This window comes from Cyprinus carpio, chromosome A8 (genome assembly GCF_018340385.1).
Source record: "Cyprinus carpio isolate SPL01 chromosome A8, ASM1834038v1, whole genome shotgun sequence".
Lineage (NCBI taxonomy): Eukaryota > Metazoa > Chordata > Actinopteri > Cypriniformes > Cyprinidae > Cyprinus > Cyprinus carpio.
In genome coordinates, this window is record NC_056579.1 from 23,097,245 (window position 1) to 23,123,158 (window position 25,914).

Here is a 25,914-nt window from a genome sequence, read left to right on the forward strand (position 1 = left end):
TTATTGTGTGGTTTATGCCTACCAGATTGTACCAAATGGCATGAGTATCAAATCTGTGAATGCAGATGGTATTATAGTTATGATCAGTGGACAAAAGATGTGTGGATTTTCACTATAGAAAAGTCAAAGGCAAGTTGAAAAACTAGAAATGGTTAAAACAACAAAAGAATTTCATACAAAAGAATTTGTATGAAGAAAACTTATTAATAAAATATATAATTTTCATTATATATATGTGTGTTTGCTTTTTTTTAGCCACACACAGAATTAGCCTTAATGTGTAGTGAGCTGAGATTTACTTAAGAGAACTATTCACTTTCTATTATACATAAATATCTGTCCAAAAGGTAATGTCAAAAAAGAACAGCTTGTTGTTTGAGAGCTCATAAAGCTTTGCACCTCCCTCTTTTATGGTTGAAAGTCTTTAGACAGTTCAAGTCAAGTCCATTTACTCATGAGAGGAATATAAACCACATTCAAAGAGAAAAACTCTGTAAGTATCATAATGAAATTATTTACTTCTCTTTACACAGCTAATTCAATGTTTTTTGGTCAAACAATTCTTGGAATGTACAAAAATTAAATCAAAATGTAGGAGTAATATTTATAAGGGCTTATATCTAAAACATAAGAAGATCATTATTGTCTGCTCTTTAAAAACAGAATTCCTGAAACAGAAAGTGCTTGTGTGTATTTTAATATTATAACAATAAAAGTAGAAAGACTTCATAAGGCTTATAAAGATTTTTATTATTATAAGGATTTAGCAATTCATTTCATTATTATTATATTATTAGTATTTTGGACTTTATTAAAGTGATGAAGAGAGAGGAATCAGAGAATATCCTGAAGATTCTGTTTTCAGTGAAAAGTACTTGACTCACCCACTAGCAGCCAGCAGAAAAACAGCCTGATGATTTTATTACCTCTAAATATCAGTCACTATAAAATCACTATCAGTAAGAACGGGAAACCCAACAGTCAAGATTACAGTAAAGCCTGTAAAACTTTGGACTCTGATTCACTTTATCTTAAATTAAACCTTACGGTAGTTATTCTTATACTGTAGTTATTTTTATTAATTTAGTATTAATTTAAATTTACTTTGCAGATGCTATTACCCAGATGCATATCATACACATTTTATGATAAAAGCCTTAATATTTGCAGCACACAATATCAAATTTAAGTACAACCTAGTATACAAAAGCAGACGTAAAATGCTAAATAAAATAAAATATTATAAGAAGTTATTATATAAAGCATTTGTTGCAGAAGGGGAGTGTTTTCAGCCTTTTCCTGAAAGTTGTGATGATCTCAGCAGATTGGGTGGAGGTTGGCAGCTTGTCCGAGAAAAGAAAGGGTGTAGTATATGGAATGGGACTTTGTCCTTCTTTGCGAAAAAAACCCCTAGGCATTACTTACTCACCATAAATGGTGCAATGGAACATACATAAAATTGGTCAACAAGCTTCCTTATTATTGCCATTAGTGTTGTAAAACCCAGATGAACAGTGATGTTGTTGTCAACTAACAGGTTGGAAGCAGTCTGTTAGATCTGGTCTGTCAGATAAACAGAACGAAACTGCTGAGTGAATGAATTAGATCTGTAAGTGTGGAGATAAGTGATATATACAGTCATGGCCCAATGGTTAGAGAGTCGGACTTGTAACCCAAAGGTGGTGGGTTTGAGTCTTGGTACTAGCAGAAATTTTCGGTTGGGGAAGTGAATGACCAGCGCTCTCTTCCACCCTCAATACCACGACTGAGGTGATACCCTTGAGCAAGGCACTGAACCCCCCGCCGGTAAAAACACATAACACCGGAGCTTTAATAATTAAAACAATAATATGTGACACAAAGGCACCCTGGGTAAAAAAAAACAACGAATGTCAAATGAATGTCAAACATCAAACTAACTTTACCGCCGTACTGCACCCTGGGTGCCATAGCAAAAATGACTGCCACTGCTCCGAGTGTGTGTGTGTGTGTGTGTGTGAATGGACTAGGATGGGTTAAATGCAGAGCACAAATTTAGAGTATGGGACACCATATTTGGCTTCACATCACTTTCACTTTTTTTCACTTTTTATACAGACTGTTGTGACAAAGGAATGTTTAACAGATTACTGATGTCATGACTTCCCGAAAGAGAGAGAATAACACAAGAATGGTCAAGAGGTGAGTGAGATTCAAAGGATTGTCTAATGTTTTTATTATGCAGCATCTGAATAGCAGTGCTCTTTCTGACTGAAAAAGCATAACACATGAAACCAACTCACCAAACTAAAACCTAACGTATATGAGGCAAAGACTAATCATTCAACGATCTACCATGAAGGCACCTCATGAAACTGATTTCAGAATCACTTCTGAGGCAGCGTAATGGTTTAATGATCTACAACAAAATAGAAAAAGTTTTTGTGATAACTAAATGAATATTTAATTACTATAATACTGAATTCTCGCTAGAACTAACATCAAAAGTGCAAAAAGTTAGTCAGAAATATACATTTACAAACAAACTGACCACCAAACGCAACTTTCAGACGGCATCTCTTTTTTTTTTAGCTTAACAGTCACGGAATGGCAGCGAAGGATACATATGCTGCCTTCAAAATTAGAGCAGAATTTGGATTCAAACGTGCCTTGATGCCTTCCTGCCTTGGAATGCTGCCTCTGAAGGCAGCATTTAAGAGTTTTCGGATGCAGCCTGCATTTCAGGGTTCCTCAAATCTTGTCCTGGAGGGCCAATGCCCTGAAGAGTTTAGCTCCACTCTTGATCAAACACACCTGAGCAAGCTAATCAAAGTCTTCAGGATCATTAGAAAAATCACAGGCAAGTGAGATTTTCGTTACCAAAAAGAAGTATACTTCAAGTTTATTTTATTAAAGGGGCCATCCGGATGCCCATTTTCCACAAGTTGATATGATTCTTTAGGATCTTAATGAAAAGTCTGTAACATAGTTTGGTTAAAATTTCTCAATGGTAGTGTAAAAAACACCTTTTTTTACCCTGTCAAAAACAGCTCTTTTCAGAGCAAGCCATTTTGTAGCAACTTCTTTTAAATGTTAATGAGCTCTGCTGAACCCACCCCTCTCTTCCGAACTGCTTTCAGAGAGACTGTTTACTTTAGCCGCATTCATTGTGAAACTTGCTAATTAGCACATCATTAGGAAAGGCGATTTGCAAAGATTCATAAAAACCTTACACTTATGTAGGGGAAGCTGGATCACGAATGATTCACGCGAACAGACACATTTATGTAGATCGGGGATGCCTCTCTTCAGAAACAAACATAATCCACTGAGTCTTCAGTGGCTCAGATGTCGGGAGTAAATGATGACTGCTATGTTCATTATAACATCCAACAACAGAACACCTCAATTGCTTAGGAGACGTTCTTTTCTAAATCTGCTCCGGCAGTTAAACAATGGCGGACTGATGACAGCTCATTCAGGGCGGGTCTAAGGTAAGACACCAGTCCAGTCTGTGATGAAACGCTACTGTCAATCAGACTATCTTAGGAGGGGCCTGTCTGTTTGATGTCACACAGACAGGCATCTGAGATCGGCTCGATTTGAGAAAGGGGTGACGATTTTTGTAGTTTAAAAAAAAAACACTGGGTGGATTTTTATCGATAGGGTGGTTGTGTACACACACTGCTGACACACATTTCAGTTCAAACAACTTGTGAAAGTTAATGTAGCATCCGATGACACCTTTAAGTATACTTTTTACATTTTTAAATATACTTTATGGAGTAAGTATACAAATGTCAGTGTAGTATTTCAATGGTCCATGGGACTAAATTGGCCCACTTTCTAGCATATAAAAGTTTACCTTTAAGTATACTTCAGGTATAACAGTAGTAAACTTTGAGTACACAACTAGTTTACATCTATGTTTTTAGTTTGTACTGCAACTATACTAAAAGTGAACAGTTATACTATAGTTTACTAATTAAATACTTGTAGCACTTTGAAGTATTGTCTCAGTAAACTACTAGTTTAATAGTTTTATACTGCAAATATACTTGTAAGTTTTCTTTAAGTGAACTTTACATCATCCTTTCAGTATACTACTATATCCTTATTTAGGTATTAATTTGTATATATTTTATGTAAATATATCTGAACACAAAACATCAAAAGAAAGAACAGGGTATCTGCTTGTAAACAAAAAAAGTTTAATCTTGCTTCTTGCATTAGTTTTTATAAACACTTTAATGTGGGTAAGTTTTATAAATAAAAAAATTAAGAAATAAAATTTAACAAAAAGCGGAAAAAGACTATTAATAGGATTCAGAATAATAATCAAAACATAGATGGAGTCACAAAGCTTGACCGTCATTACCTCTTTATGGGTCGACATTTTATTCCAGAATGTTACACAGTTTTATGCTGGTTTTATGTCTGATGATCGTGTTAAATTACATGTGGAAGCATCTGTTGTTTTGGTTTCTTCGCTTGTTTTGGAAATTCTGTATAGAAGATGCGTAATAACGTTCCCTACCCTACAACAATGAACAACTTTCCTATTTTTAGTTTAAAAGTATAGCCTACTAATAGCACTCTTGAATAAACTTCTTTTTTTGTAAGGGTTGAGCTAAACTCTGCAGGGCAGCAGCCCTCCAAGACAAGATTTGAGGAACCATGACACACAGTCTCATCTCTTTATCCTGGATAACTAGCTGTTTGTCAATGGAAAGTGATGATTCTCAGGATTTACAGTGGCGTGACAATGACAAAATGAGTGTTTACCTCAGAGCTTTGAAATTTTGTGCATAATAATACTGCATAATAATACTGTTTTGTGCATAATAATACTGTTTAACTGCTTCTGCGTTTTAGTCTAAATCAGAAAGAATCTCATGAACCCAGCTGTGTTTCCATGAAGAGTGACCAGTCAATAGATGATACAATCAACTTCAGTTCAGGAGATTTTTCTGCTGATCTGAGGTGAGGACAGTTTCATGGCGGATTGGTTCTCAATGTTTTTTGTTTATATATATAATTTTGTGTCATTTTGGTTTGATAGGGTCTTTTCAATGCAAATACTGTGTAAATATACATATTTGTAAAGTTTACATGCATCAATGAGCTCTCAAGGAAGATTTCTGTTTACTGCTGTGCTTCTGTCTGCTCCCACAAACTTCATTTTGAATGTGACTACTTCCACAGAACTTTGTTCCACGTTTGTGTCCATTTTTACATTGATTTTTTCCTCACTTACTTTAGCTTATACCTTTATAGGCATTTTACATATTTTTTAACAATGCACAATAAATAATGTTGAGCTGGCAGTTGAGATTCTGAAGCACTGTTAAGATCAAAGTTATTCTGGAGCACAGTTGAATAATAGAATAATGCCTATTCATCAGTGGTATGGTTGTGTGCTTAATACTGTATATACACACTTTACCAGGAAACTCAGGATGGAGGAAGAGGATGAAGGCCAGAGAAAAGTCCAACATGGGTTTCCGTACATTACATTGCTTGTTCAGAGAAAGGCAAATCAAACAGACCTCACTACTATGCTACAGAAAAGTAAGAGCTTGGACCTTTTAAATAATAGATAATAGAACCTCCCAAATGTATTCAACCAATTTACAGACAGCGTATGGTCATTTAATAGTATATAATAGTCAATGGAGGAAAGGAGGAGCTGATTAAACATTAAAAGACACTTTTGTCAGAGGAGATTTCCAGAAAGTAGGGTTTCACATAAACATAGAACCATTGAGTTGATTAACCAAAAGCTTTTTGGAATCGAAGGTTAAGGCCATCCACTTACTCTGAATAAACTTACCCAAACTTTCCAAGTCGAATAACCTGCTTTCTGGAATACCCCCTCAGAAGCAGATGTAACAAAATCCACCATTGCCAAGTTAGACTGAACCCAAGTGCAGTTTTATGTAACAATAAATTAAACCAACATAAAGTAAACAAAACCAAATGAGTTACTTGAACTGACTAAAACAGACCTGAGTAGACTCACCAAAAGCAGGGTTACAACATCGAAGCTAGGCGAAAACACAAAGGAAACATGAGGACTGTATATACACATGGACTAAAGACATAATAAGGAACACCTAAGAGTAATCAAACAATGAAGCAATGGAAAGACAACACAGGAACCACACAACAAGATCAATTATAAACATAAAGCCTGCATTGCACCACAAGCTTGAGCTTCGCATCAGCTTTACATCAGCGTAACTTCATCTTCGCTACAGCTGCAGACTCACAAGAGTATTCACACTGGATGCAAAAATAGACTCGGCGCCGAAACCATTGTTTCAGTGCTGCTCACGCGTCATGTCTGCTTGACACTCAAGTGTTGCTGCTGCTGCTTCCGGTGTGAATGCACTCATTTGTTAACATGCACACCGAAAAAAATATACGCTGCTTACGCGCCACTCATGCTTGCAGTGTGAAACCGGCCTAACACATAAAGTAAGAGAAGATGTGTTTTGACTTGAGGTGGCACTGCACAGACCAATGACATCAAAGTACAGAGAGAGTGATTTGAATAGCTGTCTGCTCTCTTCTAATCACTTTTGCGATACTTTGATGTCTAACACCCATCAGTCTGCGCAGTCCTGCTTCAAGCTGAACACACCTAAGCACATGGCATGATCATATGAGGGAACAGAAATCCACATGACAAACCCAGGTATAAAACTACAAATTAAAAGACATGAAACAAAACCCAAATCCAACATCACATTTGGCTCATAGTCAGTAATTTGGTAGTCTGACTGGTAGAGTATAATGTTCTTAGGAAACCTGCAGATAGAAAAAAATGTATACCTTGCATTGTAAGTCACTCTGAATATAAAGCATGGCAATAAGTACTCTATTTCACTGTAGTTTCTGTTGTTTCCATCAGAACTTGATAATATGTCTCCGCAAAAACACAAATCCAGACTGGGAGAGAAATTCCAGTGGCTAAATGAGGGAATATCATATCAAGGGAACTTAACACTTTTGAATGAGATTTATACTGAGCTCTTCATCACGCAGGGAGACAGTGGAGAGATCAATAATGAACATGAGGTGAGACAGATTGAGATGTGCCGAAGGCTAGAGAAGCAGGAAATACCAATTAAATGCAATGACATCTTTAAACCCTCACCTGGACAATACAAACCCATCAGAAGTGTGCTGACAAAAGGAGTTGCTGGCATTGGAAAAACAGTGTCTGTACAGAAGTTCATTCTGGACTGGGCTAAGGGAAAAGCAAACCAGGACATCCATCTCATACTTGCACTTCCTTTCAGGGAGCTGAATTTTATGAAGGAGGAAAATGTCAGTCTAATGGAGCTTCTCCATCGATTTTTCTCAGATATAAAGGAACTGAGATCATCAGACCTTGATGATTATAAAGTTATTTTTATCTTTGACGGGCTTGATGAGTGTCGACTTCCTTTAAATTTCCAATCTAATCAGACATTGTCTGATGTGTCACAATCAGCTTTAGTGGATGTGCTGCTGACCAACCTCATCAAAGGAAAGCTGCTTCCTTCTGCTCTCATATGGATAACCTCTCGACCAGCAGCAGCCAGTCAGATTCCTCCTGAGTGTGTCGATCGGGTCACAGTGGTTCAAGGATTCAATGATGCTCAGAAAGAAATATATTTCAGGAAGAAAATCAATGACCAGAGTCTAGCCAACAGAATTATCACACATATCAAATCATCAAGAAGCTTGTACATCATGTGTCACATACCAGTCTTTTGCTGGATTTCAGCCACTGTTCTAGAGAGAATGTTGCATGAAGCAGATTTTGCAGAGATCCCCAAAACTCTCACTCAAATGTTCACACACTTCCTGATCTTTCAGACCAAAATGAAGACCCAGAAGTATGATGAGAGAAGTGACATTGATCTTCAACAGGCCAGAAAAACTATTTTTTCACTGGGCAAATTGGCTTTTGAACAACTGGAAACAGGCAACCTCATTTTCTATGAGGAGGACCTGAGACAATGTGGCATTGATGTCAAAGAAGTGTCAGTGTACTCAGGAGTTTTTACCCAGATCTTCAGAGAGGACATTGGGCTGTGTCTGGGGAAATTGTACAGCTTTGTGCATCTGAGCATTCAGGAGTTTTTTGCTGCTTTATTCAGGTTTCTGTCCTTTGTTTCAGAAAAGAAATATAAGTCAGAAATAACTGATTTTCAAAAAAAGGAAGTGGACAAGGCTTTGCAGAGTGAGAATGGACACATGGATCTTTATCTTCGGTTTCTTCTGGGTCTCTCACTGGAGTCCAATCAGAGTCTTTTGCCAAGTCTGTTGACACAGACAAGAAACACGACTCATAGCAGTTTGGAAATAATTGAGTACATCAAGGAGAAAATCAGGGAGAATCCCTCTCCAGAAAAATCCATCAATCTGTTTCACTGTCTGAATGAACTTAATGATAATTTTCTACAGCAAGAAGTCCAAACATACCTGAAAGGAACTCGTGTTAATCGTCTCGCTGATGCTAAGCTCTCTCCTGATCAGTGGTCAGCTTTGGTGTTTGTGTTACTGAACTCAGAAGAGGAGCTTACTGACTTTGAACTAAGTAAATATCATCAATCAGAAGAAGGTCTTCTGAGGCTGCTGCCAGTGGTCAAAGTATGCAGAAAAGCAAAGTGAGCATTTATATTTAAATGTACTGTAAACTATTAAATGTATTTTAACAAAACACTAGAAATAATAAATACTGAATCCAGAATACAAAATTTTAAGTTCATTCATTATAAATGTTGTTTCATTTACACTACAGCATGTTTATTGATTATATTATTTATAAAACTGCATTGTTACTTTAATATGAAGTTTAACAATGCAGGAACAATGCAGTTTAACATAAAGTTGTTATTATGCTTTCTCCTAGTCTGAGTGGCTGTTTTCTTACATGGAGAAGCTGTTCAGCTCTGGCCAAAGCTCTTAGAAATTTGAGAGTGCTGAATCTGAGTCATAATAACCTACAAAATACAGGAATCAAGCTGCTCTCTGCAGAGCTAAAACACTCCCACTGTAAAATCAAGACATTAAAGTAAGTTCTGTGTATATTCAATGCAGGTAGAAGGTCTTGTTTTACATCTTGTTAGATATTTTCTGTCCTGCGCTGGCTGTTTATCCTTGTCTTTTTGTTTATAGTGACACTGCATTGCAATCCATCACTCACTGCTAACTGGACACCTCATTCACATGCTTTTAACATAATTGTGTAAGTATGAGAAGTTTTTTTTCTCTATTTCTCTGCAGGCTATACAACTGCAGCATTGGAGAGGAGGGTTTTGATGCTCTTGTTTCAGCTCTGAGACTAAACCCCTCACACATGAGAGAACTGGATGTGAGCTGGAATAAACCAGGAGTCTCCGGAGTTATGTTGCTCTCTGATCTACTAAAGGATCCACACTGTAACCTGGAGAAATTACAGTGAGTGTTATTTTTGTCATATTTTTTAAAAGTTGGTTGGATTATTTCACCTTTCTCTTCTATCTCTATCTGTTTCACCCATTACTGCAAATGGTTGGATGGGGTGCTTTTCCCATACCTTAGGGGACGGTTTCCCAACTTTGTTCCTAGTGGCACACCAACAGTACACATTTTCTAACTCTTGAATGGATGGGTTAGATGTGGGAAAAATCCAAAATGTATACTGTTGCTAAGTCTCAAGGAACAGGGTTTGGAAACCTTAAGGGATAGGGAGATTTGCCAGTGTCTCCTATTAAACTCAAGCATCAAGACACACTGGGCCATCCCCAGTGGCTCTATCAGACTGTCCATTCTGAGGCATGGGGTAGCTGTTCAACATGGAAATGTTGTTTAATCTCCTGCAGTCATTAGAGAACTGGAAGGTGTCTACCCTCTTTGTGCAGAGTGGTTAAGAGATTGGCTGTTATTCCCACACTACCCTGTCTATGGGTTAGTTTGAGAAGAGCCTATTGTCCAATAGTCCTGGGTTGTCACCTGAACAGAAATTAAAATACTGTGAAGCATTTGGAGGCTTGAAGCATGTCTTAAATTTGAGTGAATTCCATGTATGCAAATTTGTCCCAGTTGTGCCCATATACTTGACCATCTGGCTGAAGCATTCATCAAGCATTTTCATCTAGCAAGGTAAACCAACCTCATGCATAGTTATAACTAAAGGTAAGGTAACCCTCCAGGAGCATGGTTGGCTACCCTGATATATAGTTTACAACATGAGTTGAGATTTGTACTTGAAATATTTCCAAATGAACTGATACTCATTCAAGATCAGAGATGAATCAAACTGAGAGCTGAAATTGAATCAGAATATAATCATGAGGTCTGTATTAATACCCTGCCCTAAACAGTTCTACCATCCACAAGGAGATGAAGGGGATGCCCCAGTCTGTCATAATGCCTTGGGTATCCACACCTAGTTAAAGAGAATCAACAGCTCCTTGGAAATAATCATCAAATAATCATTGTTTATGATGAGAGAATCCACATGAGTGCAGAATTCAGTCAGTGACTTCTGTGTTTTAAGTGGATGTCTTCTTTACTGTTGTCTAGTATAAATGCCTTTACATTCATATGTTCAACATAATTGGTTTTAATGCTCAATTCTGCAAAAAATATAAATCTTAAATATCTTTCATGGCATTGTAAGCACATCTAAATGTAATGTATCGATTTTCACATTTCATTTTAATTGTGACAGTTGCAATAGATTTGGTTTAATCGTGCAGGAGCATTTTTGGCTCCTTATCTTGAGATGCCAGGTAAAATCTCCCATGCCAGGAACATCTTCCTGTCTCTGCTGGGATGTTGGAGAATGAGATATGAATGCCAAGGTTTACAACGGTTCACTTCCTGTGATGGACAGGGATACAATTATTTATCTCTCAAGTATTCTTTCTCTTCTTGTGCTCTTTCTCTTGTTGTTTATAACAAGAGAAGGGAAATTGTGCGGCGGCGGGACATGCTTTTACATCAATGTAACAGTGTTAAAGAAGATGTGTTGTTCAGATCTCGAAACACTCTTCATTAACTGCAAGCCGTTCTATTCGCCGTGGAGTTTCTTTTTTTATACTTTTTATTGTGGCATTTTTCATATTGCAATCATACATTTAACATATCAGAGTTGACACAATATTTTTCTCTTTTTTTTTGTTCTCTTTCCCCTTTCCCCCTTCCCCTTTCCCCCTCCCCTTTCCTTCTCCCTTTCTTTCCTTTCCTTCCTCCTTCTCTCCCCTTTTCTACACCCAGTGAAATAAATAAATAAATAAATAAATAAATAAATAAATAATAATAAAAAAAATTAAGGAAAGGAAACATATACGCATACATACCCCCATACATATATATATATATATATATACACATTCTTACACAGACGTATAGCACATATACACCTATATATACATAAGTACTAACTTATATACATTCATATGCATACATACATATATCCATATATACTTGTTAACAAACATACATACACATATCCATATGGCTGCAGCATATATCACAGAAATATTACTTCCATACCTCCTCTAATTGTAGTCCCAATCCATGCTTGGTTTTTGTTTTTCAATGCATTTGATTAGCATATGCGAACCATCTCATCTTGAATAACTTCATTTTGCCTCTCATCTTATGCGTTATAATTTCATTTTCATACAAGTTTTCAACAGCCTCAATTCATTTATCTAACCTGGGTCACTGGGTGGATCAATTTTTTTTTCCAACCACAAGTTATTTGTTTAATAGCAGTAGTTCCCAACACCCAGAAGATATAATAATTTTCTTTATTTAAACCTTTCGGCTGTATGCCAAGCATGGCATGTAGTGGTTCAAAATTAGTATTTTGACCACAAATTTGCTTCATTAATTCCAACACACTAACCCAATATGGCTGGATTTTTGAGCAAGTGTAAAGGACATGAGCCAAATCAACATTACATTCACCACACTCTCTCCAACAATATTGTGTTTGGTTTATATATTTACTAATTTTCAGGGGTGTTCTAGAGAATCTAACCAATATTTTCCACTCATATTCCTGCCAATAGGGGGACTTTACATAACAGAAAACATTTTTACATGCCTGACTCCACTCCTCTTCAGTCACTGTTATTCCAATGTCTTTCTCCAAAGAGTTTAAAATATTATTAATTTGTCCCGTTACATTTTTAAAGCTTGGCTTTTCATAGACTTTCAAGATATGTTCCACGATAGGATTAGGGTCTTGAAAAGACTGTATATTTGTTATTATATAGCTCCTTACTTGGAGATATCTAAAAAAATTGTTACTTGGAAGGTTATAATCCTTAGATAGATTTTCAAATGTATCAACTGCATGATCTTTGAACATTTTATGGAATCTTGTGAGTCCTTTAGTTTCCCATATCCTGAAAGTCTCATCCATACGATTTGGAATGAAGTCTGGGTCCTGACTAATTTCCCTCAGGCAAACCATATCGGATGATTTTATTTTCATAATTTTACCTAATCTTTTCCAGCTTTTCCATGTATGGTAAATAGAGTGATTCAAATATTTAACCCTTTCTGCCGTTTGCTCTGAGAAAATTAGTGAGATGGGTGAGTCTACCAATTTGTTCTCAGTAGTTTTCCATTTAGGATTCATTTTATTATTCATCAAAACTAAAATGCTTTTAACTTGGGCTGCATGATAATAAAGATTCAAATTTGGTAAACCCAACCCCCCCGTTCCCTATTTTGTTGTAAAAATTTAAGTTTAACCCTTGGTTTCTTTTCATCCCAAATAAACTTTCCTAGCATTCTTTCCCACTCCTTAAAGCATGAACTTGTTAGATACAAGGGAAGGTTCTGAAAAAAAAAGAAAACATGGCAATACATTCATTTTTATAATTCCTATTTTTTCAAATATCGTAAGAGGCAAAATTTTCCAACGTTTAAAATCCTGCTTTAAGGAGTTTTCCAGAATTTTATAATTACATAAATACAGTTTGTCAATTTCTTTGGGAATTGTAATGCCTAAATATTTTATTTTGTTCTGATCCCATTTTAACTTAAACCTTTTCTTAAATTCTGTTGGGAGATTGCATCCTATTTCCATGGCTTCAGTTTTAGCTGAGTTTAATTTATAGCCGCGGGAGTTTCACTCGTTCGTTCTGGTAAGTGTTTACATCCCTCCGCAAGCGCACGTAAGCCTGGCTTTACAGAAACTCGCTGATCAGATCAAGGAGACAGAACAACAACACCCGGACTCTGTTTTAATCATTCTTGGGGACTTTAATAAAGCAAATCTCTCCCGTGAACTGCCAAAATACAGACAGCATGTTACATGTCCCACCAGAGACAGTAATATATTGGATCACTGTTATACCACAATAAAGGATGCATATCACTCTGTTCCACGAGCAGCTTTGGGACTATCTGATCACTGCCTGGTTCATCTTATACCAACCTACAGGAAGAAACTTAAATCTGCTAAACCTGTAGTAAAGACTGTAAAGAGATGGACCAACGAAACAGAGCAGGATTTACAAGTTTGTTTCGACCTCACTGACTGGAGTGTTTTTGAAGCTGCTACCACCGATCTGGACGAACTCACAGAGACTGTAACATCCTATATTATTTTTTGTGAGGATATATGTATTCCTACCAGGACTTATTTAAAATTCAACAACGATAAGCCATGGTTTACAGCAAAACTCAGACATCTTCGTCAGGCCAAAGAGGATGCCTACAGAAATGGGGACAGAGTCTTGTATAATCAGGGCAGGAACACACTGAACAAAGAGATTAGAGTGGCTAAAAGGACCTACGCTTAAAAGCTGGAAGACCAGTTTACTTCCAACGACTCAACTCCAGTGTGAAAAGAACTGAGAGCCATCACTAACTACAAGACACCATCCCCCTGCACTGAGGCAAATCAACGACTTGCTAATGACCTGAATGAATTTTATTGTAGATACAAAACACCCAACACCAACTGTAAAAACTATACTCACCAGTCATTCATAAACAACAAAAAAAGAAAAGCACCACCCCCCCCCCCCCCGCACTTCAAATCAGTGAAAACGATGTGCGCCAGGTCTTCAGGAAGAACAAAAGAAGAAAAGCACCAGGCCCAGATGGCGTTACACCAGCCTGTCTGAAAACCTGTGCTGACCAGCTGGCCCCCATCTTCTCACAGATCTTCAACAGATCTCTGGAGTTATGTGAAGTGCCTTCCTGCTTCAAACGCTCCACCATCATCCCCGTTCCAAAGAAACCCAAGATAACAGGACTTAACGACTACAGACCTGTGGCTCTAACGTCTGTCGTCATGAAGTCGTTTAAAAAACTGGTTCTGCCTTATCTGAAGGACATCACTGGACCCTTACTGGACCCCCTGCAGTTTGCTTACCGAGCAAACAGGTCCGTGGATGATGCAATCAACATGGGATTGCACTTCATCCTGCAACATCTGGACAAAACAGGGACTTATGTGAGGATCCTGTTTGTGGACTTTAGTTCGGCTTTCAACACCATCATCCCAACAGCCCTCCAGACCAAACTGACTCAGCTCTCTGTTCCTAGCTCTATCTGTCAGTGGATCACCAGCTTTCTGTCAGACAGGCAACAGGTAAAAGCTAAAAAGGCCCAACAAAGGTTGTACTTCCTTCGCCAGCTGAAGAAGTTTAACCTGCCACAGGAGCTGCTGAAACAGTTCTACTCAGCCGTCATTGAGTCTGTCCTGTCTACTTCAATAACTGTCTGGTTTGGTTCAGCTACAAAATCAGACATCAGAAGACTACAGAGAACAGTTCGGACTGCTGAAAGGATTATTGGTGCTCCCCCTGCCCACCCTTCAAGAACTGTATACATCCAGAGTGAGGAAAAGGGCTCAGAAAATCACTCTGGATCCCTCCCATCCAAGTTACCCCCTTTTTACCATCTGGCTGGCACTTCAGAGCTGCAAATACCAGTACAGCCAGGCACAAAAACAGTTTCTTCCCCCAGGAAATCTACCTCATGAACAGTTAAATGTTCCCCACTTATTCAATAAAATGTGCAATATCCTTATATTTATTTGTTACTCCTCCATCCAAGTACATCTCTGCATTTTACTCTATTCCATTATCATCTATAGCACAACTGTTCATTCAATTTATTTATTTGTGTTTTTTTTTCTTCTGTGTTGTTGTTGTTGTCTCTGTGTGCTGGAAGCTTATGTCACTAAAACAAATTCCTTGTATGCGTAAGCATACTTGGCAATAAAGCTCTTTCTGCTTCTGATATCTCTGTCCTATTGATTACAGAAAATGAAAAGTATGAAAAATGTCTGCACCAGTTAGGTTAAGCAAAAAAGTAAGTTTATAATTGGGTGTGTAGATTGACAGAAGAAAAATACAAAAAGCCTAGGCAAAAAATCCACACACCAAAGGAAAAGCAAAGTTCAAGGTCCTTAGAACAGAAGTTTATTCCTTAAGATTTACATGGAGGTGACAACAAAAACTAAAGTGCACAAACAAAAAAGTGACTGTGCACACACATACAAAAAAGCAAACGTTTCAGTCCTGGCTAGACTATCTTCAGTGCTAAAGATTCCAACAGTAGTCAACATACATTTAAAAACAACAAGGCACAAAACAGAGAACAGATGATCAAACTGAATCAGCTGGACAATTAATTAAAGATGCAATAGGTTATTAACAATCACCACCAAAATTATCGCTTTGCTGATATTATCGGCTGATATGAGCCTGTCGCTGATATATCTGTATCAGTGAATATGCCGCTAATATATATATATATATGTATTTATTTTTTTTTTTTAAATAATTTTTTTTTTTACTAAAGAACATATAATGCAGATAAAATGCTTGAAATGGTGTAATTACTTAGCTTGTCCAGCAGAGCGCGCTCCATTGTTTGCTACTGGTGACCTGGATGAAACGCTTTAAAGCTTAAGTCTATGGAAAACCATTGAAACTTTGAATGGCCATATCTCCGTAACGCACCAAATTCGGGGGATCCCTTCAGCATGAGGAACTCTCTCAAATGCGAATTGAATGTATGTCTAGAGGCCCTCTTTCGAATGAGACCACCCCCACATCGATAGTTCAGGAGTTACGGGTGGTTAAATTTGCGGTCCGGCGCTGACCAATCTAGCGATCCTGGGGGTACCGATGCATGGAAGGTGATGTTTGAGAGGGCTTCTCAAGTTGAAGGGATCCCCCAAATTTGCTGGAGATCCGCCGGTGCTTTCGCGAGATAGTGAGACCAGTCAACACTTTCAAATAAATAATAAGGTCCATTCATCATTCAACATTCAATATTCGACCAAAATTACCACAAGTGCAATTCCGTCATGATTCCAGCTCCAAGGGAACGTAGCCTACATGTTACATTCAAAGGGCATTAAAGTGCGCTAGACGTGAATTTATATTGTATTTATTTACAGCTGTATATTATGTCACACTTCACACTTCATTAGTAAGTTTTGTCTGTGTATGAAGACAGTAGCGCAAATCCGTGAATGAATGTTCTGAAGTGAAATAAACTTCAACAGAATAAAGTTGAATGGAATTTAATTGAATTAAAGTTGAATAAACTTCAACTTCATTGTTCAGTGCATTGATGTCAGACTAATTTTGGATAGTAAAGTTTATTGTTAAATTGTTAAATACCCTGCCTCACCACATTTGAGTGATCATTGCAAGAAATGTGTTTATGTATATATATTCATTTTATGTATATACTGTATTCTATATATAGTACCAGTCAAATGTTTCGACACACGAATGGGAAAGTGTCCAAACTTTTGACTGGTACTGTATTATAATATACAAAAAGACTATCGGCCTATATATAGTAATATCTGCCTTTTTTTTTTACTCCCTAATATCGGTATTGGGCCCAAAAACCTCATATCAGTTGGGCTGTATTTGAAACAAAGCAAAACAAAATAAAACAAAAACAAAACCTTTGATGGACAGAAAAACCTCTACAGAAAGCAAGAAAAGTTTAAAGGATCAATTTAAACTATTGATCACAGAACCAGTTCTAGATGTGCATCATGAGTCTGAACTGCATTATTGATTACAGTTGCCAGGGGCAAAGCTGGTTGAGAAGCATATTTCTACAATGGCCTCTGATATATTACCTATATTACCTATTATTAGTGCATTGCATCACATAGAGACCAATGCTTACCATTTATTGGACACCTCAGTAACACACTTTTTTTTACCCATCATCATAACCATTTTGCTTGTTGAATGTGTGGAAGTAAAGTGAGAATGGGTTTTCTTTTTCTCTGCAGGCTACAAAGCTGTGGTATTGGAGAGGAAGGTTTTGCTGTTCTGGCTTCAGCTCTGAGATCAAACCCCTCACACCTGAGAGAACTGAACCTGAGCTCTAATAAACCAGGAGATTCAGGAGTGAAGCTACTGTCTCATGTACTGGAGGATCCACACTGTAAACTAGAGAAACTACTGTAATTTTTTTATTTTTTAGTAAATATTTTAAAAATATTCTATAAAATCTTCTCAGTAATTTTCTTTTATCTTCCTTTTATTTTTAATTGTCTGACATCTTTTTTTCTTATTAATATTTAATAAGAGGCTTATATGAGAAATTACAAAGTGTCACCTCTGTGCAGTGTTAAAAAGCCATTTTCATTTGAAGTCTGAGCAAAATAAAACCACTCTAGAAATGCAAATTTAGCCGTAATATAATTGGTTCACAAAACTGCTTTTTAAACCCTGGTGTGTGTATTGCGTTTGCATGGATGAAATACAACAGTTGTATAGATGTCACTCCCATGGACACATAAAATTAAACACCCACACTTTCTTATTTATGATGCTTTTTTGGGATGTATCAGTAATTTTTACCTCATCCTGCATTTATGTGTTTGTTCATTTGTAATCGTGACATGTTGCTCTCTTTCTCTCTGCAGGCTGTCAGATTGCAGTATTGGAGAGGAAGGTTGTGCTGTTCTGGCTTCAGCTCTGAGATCAAACTCCTCACACCTGAGAGAACTAAATTTGAGCTCTAATAAACCAGGAGATTCAAGAGTGAAGCTCTCTGACCTACTAGAGGATCCACAGTGTAATCTAGAGAAACTTCAGTAAGTGATCATTTTATTTCATTTTATTAAATATTTTAAAGGATTCAAATTCTCTCTCTTGATAATTATATCTTCTCTCTTTTGTGTTTTGTTTAATTCGTCCATCAGTTCAGATGAAATATATGAGACTAACAAAACACCTCTCTGTAGCTTCAGTGATGCAATAGTTGACAGGGTTGTACCATCTTTTAAAGGAACACTCCACCGTTTTTTGAAATAGGGCTTATTCACATTATTTCCTACATTTAGATAGGTGGGCAAATGCATTTTTGTGTCAGTGCATGCATTGTTTTAGTTTCACTGGGTCGGCGTTAGCTTAGCTTAGCACAATGAATGGAATCCTTTGTTGCCAGCTAGCATGGCCTGAGTAAAAGTGATCAAAAAATTAAAAAAAAACCCCACCTAATTACTTCTTGTGGCCTGCGTATTCACAACGAGTACAAATAGCGATCCAGATTAACACTAGGCGAATTCCTAGGCAGATATTGACTTGGGACTATATTATGGGGAAGCACAGGCGAAGCACTGCGGCTTAGGCGAAGCACTGCTACTTCGGTGCAGAGATATCACGCAAAAAAAGCGAAGACACTCGGTGCAGGTCACGCCGGTATGTTCTTCTTCTTCTGTTTTTTTGACGCGTTGCACGCCGGTATGTTGACGGAAGTCGTGAGATTTCATGTGTTGCGTGATATCTCTGCGCCGAAGTAGCAGTGCTTCGACTAAGCAGCAGTGCTTCGCCTGTGCTTCCCCATAATATAGTCCCAAGTCAATATCTGCCTAGGAAATCGCCTAGTGTTAATCTAGATCGCTATTTGTACTCGTTGTGAATACGCAGGCCACAAGAAGTAATTAGGTGGGGTTTTTTTAATTTTTTGATCACTTTTACTCAGGCCATGCTAGCTGGCAACAAAGGATTCCATTCATTGTGCTAAGCTAAGCTAACGCCGACCCAGTCAAACTAAAACAATGCATGCACTGACACAAAAATGCATTTGCCCACCTATCTAAATGTAGGAAATAATGTGAAAAATCCCTACTTCAAAAAACGATTGAAATGAGTATTTAAAGCGCTTTAAATATCTATTTTTCATTCTACTTCTGCTTATAACTATTAAATATTATTATACATCAGCATATAAACAAATAATTAAATAAGTACCGTATGTCTGATTTTTATATATATATATATATATATACATATGAGTATATATGTACCGTATGTCTGATTTTATTCTCTGCAATATTTCAGTTTGCTGCCTCACCTGCCATAAATCACACATTAAACATTAACCTGGTATCACTGACACTAACTACAAAAGGCAAACAGCTTTCTTCTGATGAACATGACTGACACACCTGTCTGACCCATACTGAACAAACATCTGAACTGACCCAGCAGCATTCAACACAAGGGCTGTCAGATCTCAGAACACAAACACAATAATGTGTCTTATTATTTTTGCTGTGGATGATTAATAATGTCATATCTGCTTAAAGTTTCTAAGTTAGCCTCTTGAGAAGTTAAATGAATCAGCTTATCACAATTATTATTTTTTTTTTGGTAAGGCTGGCTAATAATATTGTTTATATTAAGTGTAATATATAATCTAAGCATAATGTATAATTTATAGAATTTTGTAATTGTGACTGTAAGATGTGTTATGAGGATAGAGTGTATCTGTTTAATGGTATGTGGAATTGTTTTTTAATAATAAAAATAAATAAAAAAAATAATTGTGAACATTACATATCATCAAATTAATTACGTGGTATACTGATTAACCTAATTAATAGCAAATAATTGGATATAAATATTTGCAGACAAAAATATACAAATCTACTTCTTAATCACGTAAATACAATTTAAGGTTGTACATTACTTTGTTATTGGCTAGATACTTGAACATTTATTTAAATATTTTATTTTAGCATCCATAGTTTCAGTAAAATTTACAGTAGAAAAATTAAACACATTTTATAATAACTTTTTTTATAATCATGCTAAGGAGAAATTATTTTGGTCAAGCTAAGGCAAATAAATATAAGCACTTTACATCTTGAAATATTATATAGTTCAGCATTTTTAATCAGTAGGATCATGATCTTTAGACAAAAGGCACAGAATAACAGGAATGTCCTTTTACCTATACCTATATTAAAAGGGTCATGATTGAGAAATCATATTTTGCCAGATATGTTGACATATAAGTGTGTAATTATATATAATTGTGCTATAAAAAATATACTGCAAGTTTCAGAACTCTAAACACAGATCACAATCGTATCCAGCAATGAGGTCCCTGATGTCCAGACCTCAGTAGTTTTTCCGATATTAATAATATAATTTGTAAAATAACTGCGTAATAACAACTGTACTTTGGTGCTGCAAAATACTGTACAACCTAAGATAACAGACTTTCAGAGAGGATGATCTTAAAGTAAAAAATAAATTAAGCCTGACTAACAAAGTTTTGCCCTGACTCATCCTTCTCACTCTAAGCCCTTTTAGTGTATTTTTTTAGTTTTTCAATTTATACAAGAGAATGGTTTGTTTAGTTCATCAGGTGGTCATGAAATATGTCACAAAGACAAAAGACACAGAGTAGGCTGCGCAATATAAAGCATCTCATATTAATATTAATCAAAAGACAATTTTAATTTTTAAAACAAACTGGTCCAAGCCTGGCTAAATCCCAATTTCGGAAATTTCCCTCTAACCATCATAAAAACTGTCTGTCTTTTTGTCTGATAATCCAAACCCCCTTCCAAAGGAGATCACCTCTCCCAATCCTGGCAAATAAAAGCCCCAGAGTGCCAGAGATCATCAGGCTGCTGGACTGGCAGAACCAAGGTGACCACTTTGTCATGATCCTTGAATGTCCCTCTCCCTGTGAGAATCTGTTGACTTCATGAGGTGTCACAGTGACAGCACTCAACAAAGAGAAAGCATGGCAAGTCATGTAGCAAGTGGCTCATGCTGCACACATGTGCTGCCTCCTTGAAGTGCTTCACCATATCGTCAAAATGGAGAAACTTTTAATTAACAGGGAGACATCTGAAGTCAAGTTCATTGACTTCACATACAAGGATATTCTGAGGAGGTCACCTTACAAGTCAAAATGTGGTATGTATTGTATAATTTATTGTTTCTGTTCTAATCAGTCCAGAACCATCATGTTGTGTCAGTGCAAACTAACACATCAGACAAAATCTCTTTCCTCCAGGCACAGCAGCATACTCCTCCAGAGTACCATGCCAGAGGGAAGTACTAGCAAATCTTCTGTAGTTTGTTGCTCATTGGCTTGAGGGAGCAGTATTTGCATCTGGTCTAACTGCTTCCCAAGAGATTTGTATATATTGTATATTTATACATGCTTCTTTTGGTTTCACATACTGATGACAACATTGTCAAAACGATCTCTTTTCAGACAGATACACAAAAACAACTAAAACGCTGTTTTATTCATGATAGCGCCAGTAGTTGGCGATGTTACTTTGTGAAGAAACACTATGTGCCTGCGCAAATATGTATAGACTTAACAAGTAATCCAGATGAGCATGGTCACCGTTTTGACCAACATTCACTTTTTTTTTTTTTTTTTGTAGTTGCACAGAGATGATACCAGTATCGTTTGCAAAAACTTTGAAACCTGGCCTCTGTCGTGTAAATGAACAGCCAAATGCATAAATTGTTTTCCATTTTTATCATGTAAACATACCCTGAGGGCCCTCTTCTATCAGTGTCCTTCAAGTGTGCTAAAATACCATTTGTAATTCACCCAAAATATGTACTAGATGGTGCTTATATTCCATATTCTCCCCATAAACTACAGTTTTACACTACATATGTTAACATAAGTGTTACAAATGTGTATTGCTTGCATAAAACAGGAGTATTCAATTCCTAATTGTTTGCCAGATGTTTTATATTAAACCAAAAAAACAATGCAAAGTGTCAAATGATTTATAAATAATACAATAAACATGCAACAAAACCAAATAAAAAAATAACACTATAACAAAAGATATAAAGCAAACATTATACATATCCGTGTTTGTGCATCAGTGTCTGTAATGTGTGCTGTATGTGCAAAACTTTTAGGAATCTTATCCAAGGCTAGTCAATACTGGTCTGCCGTATCTGACATAACAGATCCGCAAATGAAACTGTGACCACAAACACCACTAAATTAAGTGAATTAAATGGCAATAATCTGCAGTATGCGTTCACACAAATAACTTTTTATTTGAATGTTCCAATATATGATGACACAAATGACTTTATTTGAATGTTTCATTGATACAACATAGCACTGAGTTGTTAGAAAATAAATGCATAGTGACATCATTGCTTGATGATGCCTTAAACCCTTGAATTGGCTTTTTTTTTTAACTAGTTCAATGAGCCAAACTATCCGAAATGAACCGGTTCACAGAAATTAATCAGACTTTGCATCACTAATATAAAGAGGATCCAAATGCAGATCAATTTAATTAAGTAAAACAAAGATAAACAAAACACAAGAATCAGAAATCCATGGGAACAGAACTGAATAATCCTCAACAACTTAACCAAGGAAGGACAAGACATGACAATGATCACAGCAAACACAAAGGCTTGTGGTGCATTGAAGTCATGTTGGATAGTGTTATGATCCAGATGCGGATCAAACTCGGGTCTGTGGCGTGTATATCCTTGATGCTAACCACCGCTCCACTGAAGCAGGTCAAACCCAGATGCAGAGGAAATAACCAAGAGGCTCAGAGTCTGACTCTTAAAGTTCTTTACTCGAAAAAAAAATAAAACCCTCAACAGAAGACCGCAAAATCTGTAACCCAAAAATCCTTGGCAGCATCATTCTCGAGCAGACATCAGGACTGAACAAGAACAATAGACAATGAGGCATTTAAATAAGGTTGGCAATTAGGTGAGATTCAATACAGGTGTGCCACAAGTCTCTAATAAAAAGGTGATCTGGTGTTGAAAGTACGCCATCCAGTGGTGAACCCAGGGAATCTCAGGCAGAACATTACAGAACTCCCTCTTTTAGGAACGTCTCCTGATGTTCCCAATGGCTTGGGTCGAGTGGAGCCGAATTAAGTCCTTAAGACTCTTGTCCAGTATGTGGCGAGCAGGGACCCAAGTCTGCTCCTCCGGCCCAAATCCCTCCCAGTCCACGAGGAATTGATGTTTTCCATGAACCAGCCTAGTGTCCAGTAGCCGCTGGACTGTGTATGCCGGCTGACCATCAATGATGCGTGGTGCTGGGGGTGGCCTGGTGGCATGAAACAGAGGGCTGTATTTAACAGGCTTTAAACGTGAGACATGAAAGATGGGATGGAACCCCGATGATAGACTGGCTGTAGCTCCAGTCAGCTGGCAGAAGGCCTTTCAGAACCTGGATGAAAACTGGGGACCACGTTCTGACACAACATCTTGGGGATGCAACCTAAAAACATGCTGCAAAACAATCTCAGCAGTTTGTGGAGCTGAAGGAAGTTTTGGCAGTGGCACAAGGTGGCAAGCCTTTGAAAATCTATCCACCACTACCAAGATCACTTTGTTACCTTGTGAAGGTGGTTGGCCCGTTACAAAGTCCATAGAAATATGTGACCATGGCCGAGCAGGAACAGGGAGGGGTAGCAGGAGACCTTGTGGGCGGGATCTGGAATCCTTATGCTGAGCACAAATGGAGCAGGCAGCAACATTGGCTCTGATGTCCTCAGCCATCTCAGGCCACCAGAAACATCTGCCAATGAATTCTAGGGTCCTACTAGCTCCTGGGTGGCATGCAATTAATGAGGAATGTCCCCACTGCAAAACATCAGAGCGCACTGCTTTAGGTACAAAGAGACGGCCTGGAGGCCCATTACCTGGGTCAGCCTCCTGCTGCTGTGCCTTTCTGACAATGGACTCTATTCCCCATCTGACTGGTGCCACAATCTTGGAGGGGGGAATGATCCTCACTGGGCTTGAAATCATGTTGGGCGGGTCAAACTGCCTGGAGAGAGCATCAGGCTTTTGATTCTTTGAACCTGGTCGATAGGAGAGAACAAAATCAAATCTGTTAACCATCTGATGTCTAGGGGGTTTTGGGGGCCTGGAGAAGTTTTGACATCCCCTGACTTTTGTGCTTTTTTCAGTTGCTTCTAAACATATACATGGCTAAAGTCTGAAAACACTGTATTCATTACAAACTGGGATACAATAATATGTAAATAGCATATATGTACATGATTTTGTTTTTGAGAAAACAACGTTTATGCATGATTAGTGAAAAACTAAAATTTTGAAGTCACTGAAATAAGGTCATAAAACAAATACACAACATTTGTTCACAAGACTGTCAAACACTGACCTTGTAGCCTAGAATTTTTGTGAAAAAATCATCTTGTTTACTCACTCACAGAAAACAATAGATTGATTTAAATTTTCTAAGACACTTTTTGTTTGTAAAGGGCACATGTGAGTAGGCATCAACTATCATGAATATTTGTGTGATTCACACCTGAGAAGACAAAGGCCCGCATAATGAGCTGCATAATGAGCCTTTCAGTCAGGTGTGTGACTGAGAGGGATGATTTACAATAAAGAATGTGAGGACAAAATAAATGTATATATTTTTATGTTTGTAGTTTATTTAGAATATATTTAATTATCTCACAAAATAATTTGAGATTCACTTGCAAGTGCAGTTAAACAGTTTATTAGGAACAATCAAAGCTGACTTCCAAAGCTGAATTTTTAGCACCATTACTCCAGTCACATGACCCTTCAAAAATCCTTCTAATATTCTGATTTTCTACTCAAAAAAAAAACATTTATTGTTATTATTATGTTATTAATGTTGAAAAGAGCTGAGAATTTTTTTTTTCAGTTTTTTTTTGATCAATTGAAAGAACAGTACTGTTTGTAACTTTTATCGTATTAATCATTTTTATTTATCATCACGTGTGTGCTAAATAAAAGTTTTAATTTCTGTATATACTGACTCCAAGCTTTTGAATGGTATAGTGTATATTGTTAAACATGGAGTAAGACTGGATGCTGAAAATTTAGCTTTGATCACAGGAATAAATTTGTAAAATATATTCAAATAGAAAGCAGTTATTTTGAATAGTAAAAATATTGAACGATATTACTGCTTTAGCAATCTGGTATTGACTGGTATTGTGTAATGTTGAAATATAGAAATGAACATCACATAACTAACATTTCCAAAGTGTATATTGTTTATGAGCTCTTAAATAATCTAAATGATAAACTACATTATTAACATTATTGTGATGGTCACTGATACTAGTAGTACAGTAGAACATTTAGATGATGTAAATGAAACTTCATAATGTTTCACTTGATTATACATTTAGTCAGGAATTATAGTATGGAAAAAGTCTAACTTGTAAAATGTGTACACGTTATGTGGAAAATAAAAAAATTAAAAAAAATAAAAATAAGAAAAAAAAAAAAAACCCTTACTCATGTTTATGATCTCTGCTGTATAAAGTGCTTCATTCTTTTTTCTGAGGAAATCCAAAACTCAAATCCTGAGGTAATCCTCAACGCATCTTCTTGGGGTGAATTATGTCTTATTCCCCTCAGCGTGAAGCAAACAGTAAAATAAAATAAAAAATAAACTTGAACAGTCTCGCTGCTTTGTTTTCTGTATGGGCGTTTACAACCCGTGAGCTTCACGTGGAACATTAAAATATCAATACTCTGACTCCAGAGGGTTAATGAATAAAGCCCATCGGGCCTGACAAGGGTTAAGTCTCTTGGCTTCTTGGATATAGGCTAGATTCTTATGATCTGTCCATACAACAAAGGAGTGTTTGGC

The 25,914-nt window shown here is 37.0% G+C and overlaps 1 protein-coding gene across 6 annotated transcripts; it reads left to right on the forward strand.

The window, feature by feature from the left end:
• Positions 1-418: 418 nt before the first annotated feature.
• Positions 419-22,001, forward strand: LOC109058143 (NLR family CARD domain-containing protein 3-like). Of its 6 annotated transcripts, none has more exons than XR_006160690.1 (11): positions 419-493; positions 2,098-2,181; positions 4,855-4,962; positions 5,429-5,550; positions 6,896-8,642; positions 8,888-9,049; positions 9,262-9,435; positions 17,267-17,440; positions 17,906-18,076; positions 20,848-21,200; positions 21,301-22,000. XR_006160690.1 is itself a non-coding variant. In XM_042762864.1 (10 exons), the coding sequence occupies exons 2-10, from the start codon at positions 2,138-2,140 to the stop codon at positions 20,987-20,989; spliced, it is 2,844 nt and encodes a 947-aa protein (XP_042618798.1). In that variant the 5' UTR covers positions 419-493; positions 2,098-2,137; the 3' UTR covers positions 20,990-22,001. The 6 variants fall into 6 exon arrangements, 2 of the variants coding, with proteins under 2 accessions (XP_042618798.1, XP_042618799.1); XR_006160693.1 differs by having other exon boundaries at positions 7,030-8,642; XR_006160692.1 differs by lacking the exon at positions 21,301-22,000 and having other exon boundaries at positions 17,267-17,402; positions 20,848-20,986.
• The last annotated feature ends 3,913 nt before the right edge of the window (positions 22,002-25,914 follow it).